We start from the raw sequence: 18,619 nt of genomic DNA, 5'->3' as shown, positions 1-18,619 counted from the left end.
ATACTATTCATGTTACTCTATTTAAATTCATTGCAGGCTAATAATATTGGTACAAAATTTTTACCGGCATATAAATCTCTGTGATGCAATATACAATCTTAGAAAGACACAGAACATAAAGTAAAAGTTATTTTGTTACTTATTTATCTAAAAATATTTCTTGGTTATATATTGTGCAGCAATCACAACCAAACAAAGACCTTGAGTTGGTCTTACTAATCTATACATACACAGTACATAAATACGTATAACATACACACACATTTGTGTGTGGCCCATGTGTTATTAGAAGCCGCCCCCCTTAGAATCAAAGTAATAGATATATTAAATTCTAATAAAACATTAGAAGGTGAAGAAGAGGAGGAAGCCTTCTGTTGGTTTTTATGGCCCACTATAGGACTTATAAACTGCATGCTAATTACGTTATAGATCATAGAAATAATTACCTTTATAGTAGCTATTTTTACTTAGCACTATATTACTCCTTTAGGTTATAAATTACAATGATAATAAGATTGTAAGTAATAAGTATTAAGCAGTGAATTAGTGTTAAAATAAGAAACTTCTAGGTTATTGTTGAGATGAATGAATTGTCCTCGCACCGTCGCACGTAACCAACGTAGTCATCAGTTTAACAAATTGATACAGTAGAGTTTAATAAATCAATGCGGTGGTTTTCAAACTTAACAACGAAATAAGTTCTAGTTTCTGATAATGTCAATATAGATTTGGAGTACTAATTCATTTCAGATTGTAAATTCATTTTAACTAAGGACGTAGCTATCATATCTTATTTCTCAACCTAATCTTCTTTTTTTCCCCGAATCGATCTTCCTCATTTTCATGACTATTTCAAAATGGACGTACGGATTAGCTGATGTAAATCCTAGGTAAATAAATCCAGTATTTGTAGTTGTTCAAGGAAGCTTCAAATTAAAAATTCACGTGATTAAAAAATTAATTACCATCGATGACTTGTTAATACAGAAGCCTAATCCATCATTTGTTTATAGGAAAATAACGACCAATTCAAACGAATACATCTATAAATACAAAGCTCTTTCTTGTTATGTTTGTCAAAAATCAACAGCTAGCAAATTAAAGATACATTTAATTTGAATTGTTTCATAAGAGATACTTTACTTTCTAGTAGCAATGGCTCTCAAGTCATTTGTAATATCCATTGCCATTATGGCTGTGTTATCTTCAATAAGTCATGCATTTGATCCCAGTCCTCTCCAAGATATCTGTGTTGCGGTTGATGACTCCAAGGCTGCTGGTAAAATAACAAATTATTTTGATTAATGCCAAATTACATTCATAATTGTGTTTTTATCCTATCTTTTTGTTATTTTCTTTTAATTGAGAACTTCTTTTGCAGTTTTTGTGAATGGAAAAATTTGCAAGGATCCAATGAAGGTTGTGGCAGATGATTTCTTTTTCTCTGGTATAAACATGCCTCGAAACACTTCAAATCCAGTTGGATCAGCTGTAACTAATGTGAATGTCAACAATTTACCTGGACTCAACACTCTAGGCATTTCGTTAGCACGTATTGATTATGCACCACATGGTCTCAACCCACCTCATACTCACCCCCGAGGAACCGAGCTTATTACTGTCCTTGAAGGCACACTCTATGTTGGCTTTGTCCTTTCGAACCCCGGCCCAAATATGAAGAATAGACTCTTTACCAAGATTCTAAAGGCCGGAGATGTGTTCGTTTTCCCATTTGGTCTCATTCATTTTCAATTGAATATTGGAAAGACTAAAGCTGTTGCAATGTCTGGACTGAGTAGTCAAAATGCAGGTGTTATCACTGTAGCCAATGCAGTATTTGGCTCCGAACCACCAATCAATCCTTATGTTCTCACAAAAGCGTTTCAAGTTGACAAGAAAGTTGTGGATTATCTCCAATCACAATTCTGGTGGGACAACAACTAAAAAGATATTTCAAAATCTATTGATCTACAAATATTTATGTACTATTTGCTTGTGTTGTATAAATAAGTAATCTTGCCGATGGCGGGATTTCCTCTCCATTTTAGTGTGATGCATTGGATGAGGATATATTATGGCTTATTATGGAATAAAATTAAGTTTGTTGTGTGTGATATTTTATTCCCTGGAACAATGTACAATCGGAAGAATACATGGCAGAGTGCTTGTATAATTGGTATACTTTATGTATACCATGCATTATGACCCTCCACTTTTTCTATGCATAAAGAAATTAAAGGCTACTTTTTTTCTTTTTTTTTCAAAATTGAGTTTAAGTTTTATTCAATTATTTAGCCAATCGATCATTCATAAAGTAATTATATGCAATCGTCGTATCGTCGCCTAGGGATAGCAATGGTAGAGGTGTTGCTCACCTTTCACATCCGCCCATATCCCTTCATCCCCTCTTCTCCGTTCTCACACTCCATCTCTGAAGCTTACAGGCTCGAGCCATGTGCGATTTTAGCCGATTTTCTGGTAAGTCCCATCCAATTTCCATCATTTCTTCTTTTGAATCGCTCAAAATCTCCCTCCTCTTTCTTTTTTTCAAAAATTTAAAATCTTCAGCGTTTTGGAGAAGCTCCTTTGAACCCTTTGGCTATAAATAACAGCCATTATCACCCTCAAACACCACGAATTCACTACTCATCTTTTACACAGCCTATTTTCGCTTCTGTTTTCTTATTGTTTTGTTCTCTTGTTTTCTCTGATTTTTGTTCGAGTTGGAGTGCAGGTTCGAGCCGGAACCTCTCGGAGATACGACAATAATTTTATCGCGGTTGCGATGATCGTTAGTCGACATTGTGCATGTTTAATAAAATGATCATAACTTTATATAACAAAGTTCAAACAATGAACCGTTGAGAAGTGACTCAAAAAGGAAAGGAAATAAAAAAAGGAAGGATCAAACATTCATTATCTGAAAGCCACTAGAGTTAGAAGTGATTTCTGGATAACGTAAGAATCATCAATGGGTTAATAACACATTGACACGTATGATCTTTCAAATTTCACTTTATTAATGTCAACGAATGACTTTATAGTTGAAATTAGAAAGATCACAAAGGTTGAGTTAATGGTTGAGTTATTAACCTGTCCAAGGGCCATCTGAGTTGAAATGAGCTTGCTCAAGATGGGCTAAACAAAGAGGTCATTGCAAACACGCTCAAACATTTATCAAGTTTTAATTTCTTTGTTTGTTTTCTTAATATTTGTTTAATTACTAAATAAAATTAATAACGTGTTTTTTTCATGTCTATATATAACATACCAAACTAAATAAATTTTTAAATTTACTTTGACAGGGTTTCTCATGGATCAATTTGGGCTGCATATTGAAGAGATTGCCTGGGTTGCCTTCAAATGGGGTGGTCTTTAACTTTTGCCCTTCAAATGGACTGTTCTTTAATTTTTGGCCTTCAAAATTGAACTTAGCCTAGTGGGGCATAAGTTCTTTAGCGGCGTGCCCGCGCGAGGCATAACCTGTGGGATGCCAAAATATAAATTTAGGGATAATTTCGGGACGTAATTAACTATTGTTATCTAATTATATTTAGTAGCTATAGTTTCAATTAATTACATCCCATAGCTAATAGTTGTATCTTAATGTCACTTAATAACTATGAAAGTAAAATAAAGTAAAAAATAAAATAAACCTATTAGCGTGTTGTATCCCAATTCTCCACATTTTCAAACCCCTTTCTCTCACCTTCTCTGTTATTTTCTCCATTTTCATTTCACAGGATCCTCCACTGATTTTGTTACCCTAAATAATAGTTGTGCACAAATTGGTAAGTTTTTTAGTTGTTATTTTGTGTATTTTGTTGAATATCTTTTTCCATATTTTTTATTTTAACAAAAAAACGTTTCTGACATTGTTAGGGTTCTTGAACAAGCTTAGATTTCATTTAAATGGCGGAGTTGTAAGCCACCGTCGACTCTTACTATCTTTGTCGATGTCGGTAGTAGCTTCCTTTTTCCCGTCGCCATCTCTCTCTTTTTCAGGTGGCGGAGTTGTTGATGATGATGACGATGAAGGATAACAATGGCGGTTGTTGGTGACGGCAGTGTTTTCATAGATTTGGTGGCGTCGGTGTCAGATCTGGACGGAAACAGTAAGATATGACCGGAAGTTGTTGTATTCACGAATACAACGATTGTATTCACTTCTTTGAGCTTTTTTTGTTAAATTTTCCGATTGTATTCATTTTTTTAGGGTGTCTTTGTTAGCATAAGGGTGGTTGTTGTTGTTGTGAAATTTCTGGCAGATCTGGTCGGAAATCGTTAGCAGATCTGGCAAGGAACTAGTGGTTGGTTGTAACACCTCGTATCTTGGAACTAAGTTTGGACTCATATCATTAGAGTTTTAATGGAAAAACTAAAGGTTTGAACGTTTTGCGAAAATGGTTGATAGGCCTACTTCGGGCAGCCATAAATCCTTGATTAGTTGGGAATTTGGGAAAGTACCCTTAATGAAAGTTGTAGTATGTAGAAATACCTTTCTAACTATATAAGGACCAAGCCAATCAGAGATCGGAGCAAGGAGATATGATCGTCTCAATATGGCTAATAGTAAGGCACTTAAAATTCTATAGAATCGGCTAAGTTTTCGATACATCTGCCTTCCAGTCAAATTTCGTGAAAATACGTTGGGAATTTGAGAAAACTTAAAACATAAAAGTTGTATCCCTTTGAAATATATTTCCAACGGTATATTGTGGAGCCCAAACAGAGCTGTGTACAAGAACTTATGTCCATTTTACCGAACACTGTGCAGAACCGACACACGTCGCTTTTTCAAACTCGTGGGGGCGCGTGTGATGACCCCGCATCGCGGGCTAATCGCGAAAATATGAGTATCGACTTGCAGAATGTCGTGCGATGGCCCCGCATCGCGGACCTATCGCGTAATAGGTCGGGTTCGGGTCAAAAGGTCGGGATTTCGCGTTTTAAGTTATATTTAAGCTTGAGGTTTATTTCCCTAACACCTCTAGTCACGAAAAATTACCCTAAAGTCAGGAAGAACAAGTCCCAAGCCTCAAGAACCCTACAAGGTAAGTTTATCATGATTCTAGGATGAATTCAAGTCCCTAATCTCTTTCTAACTTAAGTAAACCCTTCTAATCATTCCAAGTCAATTCTAATATATATCCTTGTAATCTAAGCAAGAAATCATTGTTCATAAACTAGGGTTTTCAAGAAAACCCATCTCAAGGTTCAAGAATCAAGATTTAGGAAATCTTCTTCAAAACTCAAGTCTCTAATTCAAGTTTTGGAGCAACTAAGGTATGTAGAACTTTCATCCACATGTGGGAATCTCTACGTTCTTCCCCATGCTCCGTTTCTTGATATTCATGAAGTTCAAATCCTAGGGCATTAAACCCAACATATTGGTAGCCCGTATTTATGTACATGAATTTCGTATCTATATTCGTTATTGTATTCCTAATCTTCCATTACGGTTATTAGGAACCCTAGCTTAATCCATGAATCATGAATTCTTTCTCATGTGTTCTCATTATATTTATATGAAACTTTATGATTTTATCTAGCAAGTTACAAGCATGTTTTCAAGTCAATTATATATATAATTATGAACTATTGTTATTACTCATGAATCAAGAACATGTTTGCAAGACTTTGACAACTTATCTCAAGAAACCATATTACAAGATATTTCATGAAACCATGTTACAAGTTATTTCGTGAAATCATGATTACAAGTTATTTCACGAAAATCATGGGCTTCTTAGCCAACTATATCATGTTCATGTTTTTGGGAATTGCTTAGTTAACCGAGAAGGCTCAAATAGCCTGAAACTAGGGGTGTTCATGGTTCGGTTTGGATCGGTTATTGATTAAAACCATAACCAAACCAATTTAGTCGGTTTGTAAATGTATAAAACCATAACCAAACCAAATAAAATAATAACCACCGGTTTGGTTATTGTCGGTTTGGTTCGGTTTGGTTGGATTTTTCGGTTTATGACTAACAGCCATGAGACTTATCAGTAAAACATTAAAAAGTTGAAAAAGACATGTCTTTTTTTTTTTGTTCAAACGATAACTTTTATTTATCGTTTAAGGTGGAACATACATCATAGAAACATTTTCACTATTAGTGATAGTGTCGTATTCAAGTTACCCAAAGTTGCTAAATTATTACATATAGAGCTAAAAACTAACTAAGTAGTGGCTGCACCATTTTTGTCATCTTAATACACATACCTGGAAATAAAGTAGAGCATAGGAGCTTTTAGTTGTTGTTATAAACATACATATTAATTAAACATAAAGACTACCTAAAATTAAAATTAAAATATATGAAATAAAAAAACTTTGTGTAATGATCTCAAACTTCGGGGCAGTACTTGCATTTTGCCCTCAATTCTCCCATTTTATTAAAAAACTTTGTATAATGATCCAAACTTCAGATGTTTTTCTATCATTATCCCAAAGGCTAGGGTCTCAACTACAAGGAGTTGTTCTTTTCTGCTTTTTAGGAGGATTACCCACGGAAGAAGTATTAGGGCATTACTATATGCTTGAGTTGCAGCAAATGCTGATGTTACTGAAGTATCTTCTATAGGAACCTCCAAATCTACAACCTCTATCCTTTTCATATGAAAAATATTAGAAGTTTAGGACCTATTCAGACAAAAAAAAAAAGGTAGAAATTCGAAAAAAAAGAAGAAGAAACAACTTAAAATCAAATGGCTGACAAAGAAAGGCTAAAAATTTAAGTTAAAGACATTAGACTCTAACGTGAGCTACTGTTAGTAGGTTTACACTTAACACTTAAAGAGTTAAAAGACTTAAAGACATGGGCTTTGACATATTCTTAAAAACATGGGCCTTAAACAATCATGTGAAATAAGTAGATCAAAAACAAAATTAATGATTAAAAGGTATAAATTATTTATGAAAAACTAATATTATACATATAAATAATTATAAAATTTATGTATATAATTTATCGGTTTGGTTCGGTTATTTTTTAATATAACCATAACCAAACCAAATATTTTCAGTTTTAAAATTTAAAACCAAATCAAACCAAACCAAACCAAATGTCGGTTTTTTATTCGGTTTGGTTAAATTTTCGATTTGATTTTGGTTATAACCAAAACCGTGAACAACCCTACCTGAAACTACGTTGCTACCGTAGGATAAGGATTGTCAGCAAGGAGGCAACACCTTTCTTACATGCTTATTATTACTTAAATCTCATATCCCTGGCAAGGTGTGAGTGTTCTGCTGGTAGGACGCAAGTACCAGATCATGTTGTCGGTTATACTATAGCGTTCCCCACGTTACAAGCAGTTTTACATACATGTATTTCCATTGATTTCCTGTTTTTAGACGTTACTCACGTTTCATGCTCATGTTCAAGTTACATTCAGTTTCAGTTCATGTCCTATACCTATGTTGTGTCATGTTCTTCATTTCAGCAGGTTTTGCATACTAGTACTATTCACCATGTACTAACGTCCCTTTTGCCCGGGGCCTGCACTTCACGGTGCAGATATCGGTTTTCAGAAGCATACACCTGCGCAGTAAGATCACCTCAGTTATCAGCTTATTGGTGAGCCCCACTCCTCTCGGGGTTCAACATGGAGTTTGCATTAGTATTCAGTTATAGTAGTCCAGGCCATGTCCTGGTAGTTAGTATTCAGACATGTTTTAGAGGTTTCATAGACAGATGTTAGTTCACAGAGTCAGTTATGCTTTCATGTTTGCAGACTGTTATGTTTCCATGATATTTCATGCTACGAGATAATTTCAAGACTTTATTTCGCAAATTACATTTTCATGATTCATTTAAACTGCATATAGATTATATTGTTTTGATGCCCATGTTGACAAGCAAGCCAGGAGGTTCGCTCGGACACATGCAAGCAAGGCCCGAGTGCCGTGTTACGCCCAGGCCATGGTTCGGGGCGTGACATTGGTGTTGTTGTATTCATGAATAAGACAATTGTATTCAAATATTTTGAGTTTTTTTTTGTTAATATTTTAGATTGTATTCATTTCTTTTAGGGTGTATTTGTTAATTTTGGAGTATCTATGTTTTTATGTATGCAGCGGAAAAAAAAATGCATGAAAAAAAAGTAGCTATGCCATGTAAATATTGAAAATGTAGCTATGGCAAATTTTAAACTCCCAAAGTGTAGTCATTTATGTAAAATCACCATAAATTTATGCCTCACAAAAAAGTTGTTTGCCTTGAGGGACAAAATTAAGGACCAACACAAAATAGGGACAAAAGTGCAAATGACCCCTACATATTTAGTTCAAATCAACCCAACTTTTAAGTAGGCTGATTGTGGGGGTTAAAATGAGTGAGTCACTAACCGCCCCAGACTTGGGCTCGTTGGGGTCATGTGTTTATGGGCTAGTTTTGTCACACCTAATATGCATACCTACACACACACACACTCACACACAAATTTATGTATGGCATGGGCGGAGTTAAGGGACATAAGGTGGTTTATCCGAACCCTTCATTGAAAAATTACACTATATATATACTAGATCGAAATTATTCTTTATGTATATATATAGTAATAGACGTTCCATCTTTTTGAATTCTTCGTGTGTTTACTTCTTTATTTTTTAAATCTCTTTAATGAACATCCTAACTCTATGTTTGATGTGTTGCCGTGTGTATTATTAGAAGTCGCCCCCAACCCCACCAAAGTCGAAGTAACAAATATTGTACTATTGAGTAATTGAATACTAAAACATTAGCAGGTGAAGAAGACCTAGGAGGAGGACTTCTACTTGTTTACTCCTTCCGTCTCAATTTATGTGAAAGTGTTTGATTAGGCACGGAATTTAAAAATGAAAGGAAGACTTTTGATATTTGTGATCTAAAATAAGCCATAAATATTTGTTTGACTATAAATCATCCCATTAAGGATAAAATGGAAAGTTTAAAATTAAATTGTTGCTAAATAAGGTGTCATTTTTTTGTTTTTGTTTTTGACTGATTAAAAAGGAAAGAGTATCACATAAATTGAAACAAATGGAATAATATTTTTTGTTTTTCATTATTGTAGGACTCTTAAACTGCCTGCATGCTTTGACTAGGGAAATTATGTTCTAGATCATAGAAAGAAACAAATTTTATATTATTGAGGCCAAGATACATATTGATATTGGTATGGTGTCGTTTATTCAAATTTTTTTAGTTGCTATAGCAAGATGTTGTAGAGAACAAATAATGTAATATAATTGTTGTGAACCAAGTTGTGGGATAAAAGTGATAAATAAGACTGAGGGAAATTTGCAGGATCGCCCTTATTCAGGGGTGGTCTTTAATTTTTGCCCTTCGCCTAAAATATCCTGAGGTTCTAAGTTCAAACCCTGGCTCAGTCAAAAAAAATAAATCGCAAAGCAGAATTTCGTAGCAACATTAGGCCTATTCGGGCTTGTAGAATTCTAGCAGAGTTAAAAAAAAAAAAAATCTGCCTTGCAAAATTTTGGTGAAGCCTTGCTTTGCGATTTTTTTTTTTTGTTTAACTAAGCGAGGGTTCGAACCCAGAACCTTGAGATTTTTTTGGTCACTTTTTGAAGCAAAGGACAAAAATTAAAGACCAGCAATTTGAGGGCCAAAAATTAAAGACTAGCGCCTTTGAAGGACAATCCGTGCAAAAAAAATGTACGACTAATCCAATTGGGATTTTTGGGCCGAGTAAAATGTTGAACAGTTTTATTTGGAATCCAGGCCCATTTAGAAACTAGTTAAAAAGGACTAGGGGTTGAAAAGAATGGTTAAGCATATTGTTGAGAAAAATGTTTGTTCCTCACATCCCCTTTCTCCGAGCCTATGTTTCTCATCCCCTTCTGGTTTTCTTTTCGTTATCTTCTTCAATTTTTTCTACCGTTTTACCGGTAGATTGTTGTTCTGCAATTACCTTGTTAATTCCATTTTTTGTATTTTAATTTTGCGTTGCAGTGTTTGTGTCGCGAATTTGGAGTTGTTACATGTATACAACAATTGATTCCAAATAAACTTGACTGTTACAGTGAAATGTTGTAGAGAATGATTGCTATAGAGAGTTAAGTGTGAGTTGTGACGCGGTATATAGTTATTTTCAATTATTACTCCTTTTTAAATTACAATGACAAGCTTGTAATATGCATCATATTAGTTCAAAATTAAGAAACCTCAAAGGTCTTCATGTAATCATGTTGAGATGAGTGAATTCCTCTCGTGTGCAAACCAACGTAGTCGTCAGTTTAATAAATTTTAACTTTAATGGTACAGTGGTTTAATATGTACCAATGAATATTTTAGACTAATTAAATCAACGGATTATTGTACACATTATTTATTCGCCTATCCAATATACTTCTCAGTCAACATCTAGTAGATCGATCTTTTCTTTTTTTCCCTCTTGGCAAGTTAGCATGTTACTGTCAAATCTTAATTTCTCAAATTAGATAAATAAGATTTGGTCTTTGTAGTTGTTGAAGGAATAAAGTGTTTAAAAAAAAAAATACACATTGATGACTTATTAATGCAGAAACCTAATGTACAATTTGTTTAAGGGGAAATTGACTTGGTAAGACTAACTTTTCACTTTATTGTTACTTTTTTTTTTTTTTTTTTACTCCACTGATTATTATGATTGATGATTAAATTGGTGACTTCTTCTTAAATGAAAGGTGTTCCTTTTTCAACTGCTATTTTTTTTTAATCATTAGGTTATTCCCTAACAGACTAATTTCCATGTTACTACTATATATAAGCAAGAATGGGGAGTTTTTTTGTAGTCCTCACAGGATTATTTTTGTAATTTCCTAGAGCTATTTTTATAGGTGACATGTGTTGTTCATTTGTTGTTCAACTTTAAGAGTTTGTCTTATTTCTCTTTTATGTTGCCCTTAATTTAGTTTAATACTAGTTAACTAACCCGCGCTTCGCGCGGTCATTCATCTTTTTCTAAATTTAGTATATATAAAAGAAATAATAAATTTATAATACAGAAAATAAAAATATATATGTAATGTAAAATGTGCATATGAAAAAATAAAATCTAATATATGACGAATATATATATATATATAAGAAATCAAACAAAAACGGAAAATTAACAAAATAAAGCATTGACTACTTTCTTACTCCATGATTATATATTTCTCAAAGAACACTTCTGTCAATTTTAAAGGTGATCAACAATTCTTTTTTTTTCATCCAATGATATATAGAGTTGTTAATAGTTCTACTTATTAATTTTATTGAAAGTTGAAATAGGTTGTTTAGTTGATTGTAGTTAAACTCTTCTGTTAAATCAAGAGGCAGCGTGTAGTTGGTTGAATGCCAAGTGCAACAACTATTTAGGCAACGCATTTGATAAAATTGATTCAAACAATATACTTCTAAAAAATATAGTGATTGTATATAACATTTTCGATCTTTCTCAAACTTTACTTTAGATTTTAGCCACTAACTATTGAAATATTATATGCGAAAACAAATATACCAAATACCATAATGGTTATGCCTACTAAAAGACATCAAGACCTTGCCAAACGGGACAAATACAATGCCCCTTTGCTGAAAAACAAATGACTTCTCAAAATTAATATTTCCCTTGCTAATTCAAGGCATTTAAAAAATACAGATAAAATTGCTTATTAACATTCCAAAACACCATTAGAACTGTTCCATTTATGCCTATTAAAAAACATGAACCTCTAGAATTCCTATTAACATATACATTCGTGAATCGTGAAAACAAAGAATTGAAATGACTAAATAAAATATCAACTATAAAATCAATTGTTTTCAGGAAAGAGAGAGAGAGAGAATTTAAAAGAAGACCATTAGCCTTGCGCCGATACCTAGACATATTTATTTATGAGCCAATGTTACATATGATGCCATTTCAATTTGGGGTGTTCCAAATTATTTGACGTTATTTTACTAACAACTTTTTTATGTAGCTTCAGTTACATTCAAAAATAAATTTATTTAACTAATTAAAATTAAAGTTTTATGTAATTTATCTTTATTTATAATTTATTTTTTTCACAATTTACTTTAATATCAGCTTCATTACTACAACTAATAGAATTGATCAGTCAAATTATATTCACACAAAACTTCATATGAATGCATAACATGTGTAATTCTAAATTCAACGAAGGAAATGGAAGTTCTATTCGATCGCTACGCATTTCATATGAACTTTTGCGTGAATGCATATATATATATATATACAAAATTTCATATGAAATGTATAACAGGTGTAATTCTAAATTCAACGAAGGAAATGGAAATTATATTTGATCCGCATCTACCAATTAACTTATACAAAAATCAAATTAATTCTTCTTTCGTGAAGAGAAAATTGAACAGAGAAGGGACCAACATAACTGAAAATGAATATTCTCCTAACAAAAAGCAATTAATACATGTGTAGACCTGAAATACCAATTTAGTATAGAAGGTGACTACATTATGTAATCCCAACACTGCAGAAATATAAAGAAGTCACGTAGAAAATATCCATATAGCAACATCCTTCATCTCTTTTCATCACAAAGGTTATTAGAGAGAATATTGGAAGCCTTTACAATTCATGAGGCATTTGAACATAAGAAAATTGTCCTTTATATATTTTTAGGGTCACTTACACTTTCTTGACCCTTTGTTTTTTGTAATTAATGTGAAATTTAAGGGACCATTAATAGGGAATACCAAGGGAATTAGAAATCAGTACGTGCTTATGAGTTTTGGTTCTCAATAAATTAGAGGATGAAAAGTTGGGATGTTAAATGATAGTAATTGTGACTTTTATTCTTAATGAATAAGATAAGATAAATGATAAAAAAATAAATAGGGAAAAAGTCCCAAAAAATGAGAAAAAAGATAAATGTCAATAGAGGTCATTGAGTGGTGCCACATAGGATTTCCTATTCCTAGCTTTATATTATATATAGATTTAAATGTAGTATTTGATAATTAAAGAGGTTTAATGAATTTAAATGCGATATAAGTTACAAGTGAGGGAGCAAATAACGGAGTTAATACTCAAAAATAAAGGAAGACTCCAGGAATTTCCATAAAGAAGGAATATGAGAGGTTGAAAACTATTATTGGAAAAGTAATTTCTTTATGGTTGCATTATATCATGTTTAACGTATTCTGCTATATTAACATTGTGAATGTTGATCATTAATTATAAAAAATATCAGAAAAATGAGGTCATTGATTAAACTTTTAATACATATGTTTATTGCTTTTACAAGTTAATATTCATTTCGTATGTAATGCTCATGCTGTTGTCTCTTCATCTTCTTAATTTATTGCTACAATTCCTTTTTTTTTAATTGTCTTTATATGGGCTTTTAAATATAGTTAATGATAAAAATGATGGAGAAAATATCAACAAAGGGAGAAAAAAGATAAATGTCAATGGAGGTCATTGAGATGTGTCACATAGGATTGTCTATTCCTACCTTTATATTATATATAGATTATTTTAATTGTCATCTTCTGAGATATTTTGCAAGACCCTAATTCAATCTCTCACCCCCCCCCCCCCGGCCCACCAACTCTTTTGCGTTTTATGTATTGGTGTTTAGTCACTAATTTTCCAAGTGGTAAAACAAATATGTGCTGCTTTTTTATTTTACTTATAAGCTTTTGTCAACAAAAAATAATCTTAAAAATATAATCGGGCTTTGCCTGCCCTTTCGAATCCAAAATTCTGGCGGCCGGTTCCGCCGGGTAAGGCCAGGAGCTGGTTTGGGGAATCAATTCACGTAGGAGTGCAATTATTCATATATTTTTGTGTGTATAGTTTTCAAATATGTAAATTTATTTTAATGATTCAGAAGTACAATAAGTCCACATGGTTAGTAATTCAAATATTTTAAAAGAAAATTAAAAAAATATAGTAAAAGAAAAACGATCTGACTACCCAAATAGTAGTACCTTCACATATAATGAGAAGGAAGGAATACTTTTTTTCCTTAAAAAATAATGAAATCAAGATACATATTACACTATGCCATTATAAATCAACTAAGACACATCAGATACTGTGCATATTCATTGCTTAATGATTCCATCTTCTGAGATGGGTATCACTAACATAAATATTTACAAGTCTATTTATAGATCTTATTCTCATGTCTTAAGCTCAAAAAGTATAGATTCCACAAACAATATTGTTTATGGCACTCCTCTAGAGATTTTAAAATTTTACGTTACTATGAATATTTTTTTTGAGCTCTTCTGTGGTGAGCTTGCTATTGAAAATAGTGCCTTTAAGGTGGCTAACAAAATAAATGAATATAGTTTTGTGTTGTTTATTAATTTGAGCTTAAAATCGATCATCGCATTTGTTCTTTCTTCTTGAAATATTTTGCAAAAAGAATGAACCGATCTATTTGATATTGAATTTCCACAATAGATATTGAAATACCCAATGCGATAAAGAAAAATAGAAAAACATTTGCAAACAAATGATTAGCTTCGTCAACAGACTGTTGCTTTGTAATGCATTAGTTCATTTTCAATCAATTAATAACGTCACTTATTCACTATTAATAAGTCATAGTCTCTTTATTTATTTGAGGTTGAAAATCGTGTTAGCATTTCTTGGACACTCAAATATCCTTTTGCAATAGTTGGTTAGTCAGTATTGATTTAGCTCAGAAAAAAATGAGTAATATTAATCCAACATATGATAAAGGTCAATTTGAATTATTGGACACTATATTCTCAAAAGCCTTCAATGAAATAAAAAAGAGAAGAGCTCTAATTTGAACATACAAGGAAATTCTTCTTTAACTTTCAAATACTTTTATATTATGATTTAGTTTTTAAGATTTTGTAGAAAATAGCGAAGTCTCAGTCTCAAATAATTTGAACTCAAATGAATATTGACCATATTACTCCACAAACTCATGTCAAGCTAATATCATATAAAATAAAAAGTGTTTGGGCAAAATCTCATGAGAGGAAATCATATTTGGACATGCAATTTGAATTTCTTAAGTTGCAGTTTTTTTATAAACATAAAAATCCCGTAAGTTTTGAAAATCATCAAAATTTTCCCAATTCTTATACAATCTTACCAAATGAGTGAATCATAATACATAATAAAATTAATACGCTACTAGAAGACTTTTTAAAAAAATACAACATCAATTGATCAAACTTTAGTTCAATAAAAAGGAAAATTTAACATGAATAGTAATGTAACTACTCTTTAATATAATCCTCCCACATGGTAAACATGATTGGTAAATATATTTTACCAACTTGCAGATTAATATTTAATACAAATGATTGGTAAATATATCTACCAACTTATGGGTCTTTTTTTACAAAATATTAACGTATGGGTAAAATTTTACATTTATATTTTTTGAAATCATGATTTCAAATTCCAAATCATGCCTTTTTGGATGATTTGGGATTTCATCTCATGAGATGAAATCGCATGGCCAAACGCCTACTAAGAGTCCTTTATATTTTCAACAGGCATATTAATCTCTGAAATGCAATATACAACTCTTAGAAACATACAAGACATAAAATAAAAGTTATTTGATACGTATTTCTAAAAACCTTGGTTATATTGTATACGCGATCGATCACAACCAAACAAAGAAGACCTTAATTTGGTCTTACTAATCTATACTTTTTATATATGCATATATATAGTACATACGTACATATTTGTATCCACAAATATGTCTGGCCCTGTGTGTTATAATTAGAAGCCACCCTCCTCAAAGTCAAAGTAACAGATACACTGAATTTTAATAAAATATTAGCAGGTGAAGAGATCGAGGAAGCCTTCTGTAAGTTTAGTACTATCTTCCTCTTCTCTTATTGGTTGGGCACCATAGGACTCATAAACTGCATGCTCTGACTAGTATATACAACTATGTTCTAGATCATAGAAAGAAACAACTTTATATCATTGTGGCCAAAAGTATATATGTATAATAGGAGTTAATTTTTAATCAGTGCTTTTATGGATTAAAATGATAAGCTTGTAAATATAGTATGCAGTGAAATTAGTGTTAAAATTATAAACTTCCAGGTTGTTATTGTTGAGATGAATGAACTGTTCTCGCACGTAACCAACGTAGTCATGATCAGTTTAATTGAATTTAAATGTGAAATAGTAGTTTAATAAATCAATGCAGTGGTTGATCTTATTTTCAAACTTAACAACGAAATAAGTTCTAGTCTCTGATGATGTCAATAAAGATTTAGAGTACTAATTCATTTCAGATTATTGTAAATTCATTTTAACTTGGGAAGTTGCTTTTATATCTTATTTCTCAACCTAGTGTGATGACCCGCCACGTCATCATGCCACCTAGGCGCCACGTGGAACTATTTTTGCCATGCAGGAAGCTTATGTGGATGCTTACATGGAGAGGAGGCTAGCTTATGTGAGAAGGTTCTAGAGAAATATGGAGATTTCTCATGGAAAACCTTAGAACCTTATGGAATTGCATGGAAAGTCCTTAGAATAATCTAGTTGTGTAGAGATTTCTAGAATAGGGGCTTATTTGTAAATATGTAGGGACTTGTATAATAATTATTATTTACATATTAGTCCCTAGATGAGTAGTATAAATAGGAGGGTCATTCATTTGTAAACCATCAAGAAAAACAATTCAAGTTCTCTCTAATAAAAAACTTCCTTCTAGGAAATTTCTCTTGTCTTTCTCAATTACTATTCCCTTAGCGATCTTGAGTGTAGTAAACTAGGCTGACTTGGCATAGCAAGATCGTGAGCAAGTTGTGCAAGAACGTGAGTGAGTTGTCAAGTGCCGCACATGCGCTTAGTTGAAGACTAAGGACGTGACACTAGTATCCTTTTCCTCAATCGATCTTCCTTATTTTCATGACTATTTCAAATGGACGTACGGAATAGCTGAGTCATAGGTAAATCAATTTAGTCTTTGTAGTTGTTCAAGGAAGTTGAATTAAAAATTCAAGTGATTAAAAAATTAATTACCATCGATGACTTGTTAATCCAGAAGCCTAATCCACAATTTGTTTATGGGAAATTAACAACCAATTCAAACGAATGTTCATCTATATATACACAGCTCTTTTCTTGTTATGTTTGTGAAAAATCAACATAGCAATTAATTAAAGATCATTTAATTTGAATTGTTTCATAAGATAGTTTATTTCTACTAGCAATGTCTCTCAAGTCAATTGTACTAACCATAGTCATTATGGCTGTGTTATCTTCAATGAGCCATGCATTTGATCCTAGTCCTCTCCAGGATATTTGTGTTGCTGTTGACGACTCCAAGGCTGCTGGTAAAATATCAAATTACAATTATGATATTTCTAGTTTTTTATGAAGTTTTATGCACATTTATTATAGCCTTTTTGTTATTTTCTTTTAATTAATTAGAGATTCTTTTGCAGTTTTTGTGAATGGAAAAATTTGCAAAGATCCAATGAAGGTTGTCGCGGATGATTTCTTTTTCTCTGGTATAAACATGCCTGGAAACACTTCAAATCCAGTTGGATCAGCTGTAACTAATGTGAATGTCAACAATTTACCTGGACTCAACACTCTGGGCATTTCATTAGCACGTATTGATTATGCGCCATACGGTCTCAACCCACCTCATATTCACCCCCGAGGAACCGAGCTTATTACTGTCATTGAAGGCACGCTCTATGCTGGCTTTGTCCTTTCAAACCCTGGCCCAAATATGAAGAATAGACTCTTTACCAAGATTCTAAAGGCTGGAGATGTGTTTGTTTTCCCATTTGGTCTCATTCACTTTCAATTGAATATTGGAAAGACTAAAGCTGTTGCAATTTCTAGACTGAGTAGTCAAAATGCAGGAGTTATCACTGTAGCCAATGCAGTATTTGGCTCAGAGCCACCAATCAATCCTTATGTTCTCACAAAAGCATTTCAAGTTGACAAGAAAGTTGTGGATTATCTCCAATCACAATTCTGGTGGGACAACAACTAAAAAGATATTTCAAAATATATTGATCTACAAATATTTATGTCCTATTTGCTTGTGTCGTATAAATAAGTAATCTTGCAGATGGCGGGATTTCCTCTCCATTAGTGTGATGTATTGGATGAGGATATATTATGGCTTATTATGGAATAAAATTATGTTTGTTGTGTGTGACATTTTATTCCCGGGAACAAAGTACAAGCGGAAGAAAATATGGCAAAGTGCTTGTATAATTGGTATACTTTATGTATACCATGCATTATCACCCTCCACTTTTTCTATGCATAAAGAAATTAAAGGCTACTTTTTTTTTTGTCAAAATTGAGTTTAAGTTTTATTCAAATTTTAGCTAATCAATCATTCATAAAGTAATTATATGCAAATCATCATATTGTCGCCTAGGGATAGCAATGGTAGAGGTGTTGTTCACCTATCACGTCCGGCCACATCCCTTCATCCCCTTTTCTCCTTTCTCACAATCCATATCTGAAGCTTGCAGGCCCGGGCCATGAGCGATTTCAGTCTATTTTCTGGTAAGCCCCATCCCATTTGCATCATTTCTTCTTTTGAATCGCTCAAAATCTCCCTCCTCTTTCTTCTTTTCAAAAATTCAAAATCTTCAGTGTTTTGG

The 18,619-nt window shown here is 32.6% G+C and overlaps 2 protein-coding genes across 2 annotated transcripts; both read left to right on the top strand.

Annotated features, from left to right (window-relative positions):
• Window positions 1-1,082: 1,082 nt before the first annotated feature.
• LOC132600120 (germin-like protein subfamily 1 member 18) lies at window positions 1,083-2,114 on the top strand. Its single transcript, XM_060313229.1, has 2 exons — window positions 1,083-1,279; window positions 1,382-2,114. Exons 1-2 carry the CDS (start codon window positions 1,156-1,158, stop codon window positions 1,942-1,944), a joined length of 687 nt encoding a protein of 228 aa, XP_060169212.1. The 5' UTR covers window positions 1,083-1,155; the 3' UTR covers window positions 1,945-2,114.
• A 14,566-nt stretch (window positions 2,115-16,680) lies between these two features.
• Window positions 16,681-18,162, top strand: LOC132598580 (germin-like protein subfamily 1 member 13). Its single transcript, XM_060311535.1, has 2 exons — window positions 16,681-17,320; window positions 17,432-18,162. Exons 1-2 carry the CDS (start codon window positions 17,197-17,199, stop codon window positions 17,992-17,994), a joined length of 687 nt encoding a protein of 228 aa, XP_060167518.1. The 5' UTR covers window positions 16,681-17,196; the 3' UTR covers window positions 17,995-18,162.
• The last annotated feature ends 457 nt before the right edge of the window (window positions 18,163-18,619 follow it).

This window comes from Lycium barbarum, chromosome 6 (genome assembly GCF_019175385.1).
Source record: "Lycium barbarum isolate Lr01 chromosome 6, ASM1917538v2, whole genome shotgun sequence".
Lineage (NCBI taxonomy): Eukaryota > Viridiplantae > Streptophyta > Magnoliopsida > Solanales > Solanaceae > Lycium > Lycium barbarum.
This window is presented reverse-complemented; position numbering and strand designations above follow the sequence as displayed.

What these genes read in the sequence shown, in the direction of transcription:
- LOC132598580 (XM_060311535.1), top strand. Translation starts at nt 17,197, where the DNA reads ATGTCTCTCAAGTCAATTGTACTAACCATAGTCATTATGGCTGTGTTA. An exon ending in TGACGACTCCAAGGCTGCTG is followed by an intron (nt 17,321 to 17,431) that starts GTAAAATATCAA and finishes ATTCTTTTGCAG; the next exon opens with TTTTTGTGAATGGAAAAATT.
- LOC132600120 (XM_060313229.1), top strand. Translation starts at nt 1,156, where the DNA reads ATGGCTCTCAAGTCATTTGTAATATCCATTGCCATTATGGCTGTGTTA. An exon ending in TGATGACTCCAAGGCTGCTG is followed by an intron (nt 1,280 to 1,381) that starts GTAAAATAACAA and finishes CTTCTTTTGCAG; the next exon opens with TTTTTGTGAATGGAAAAATT.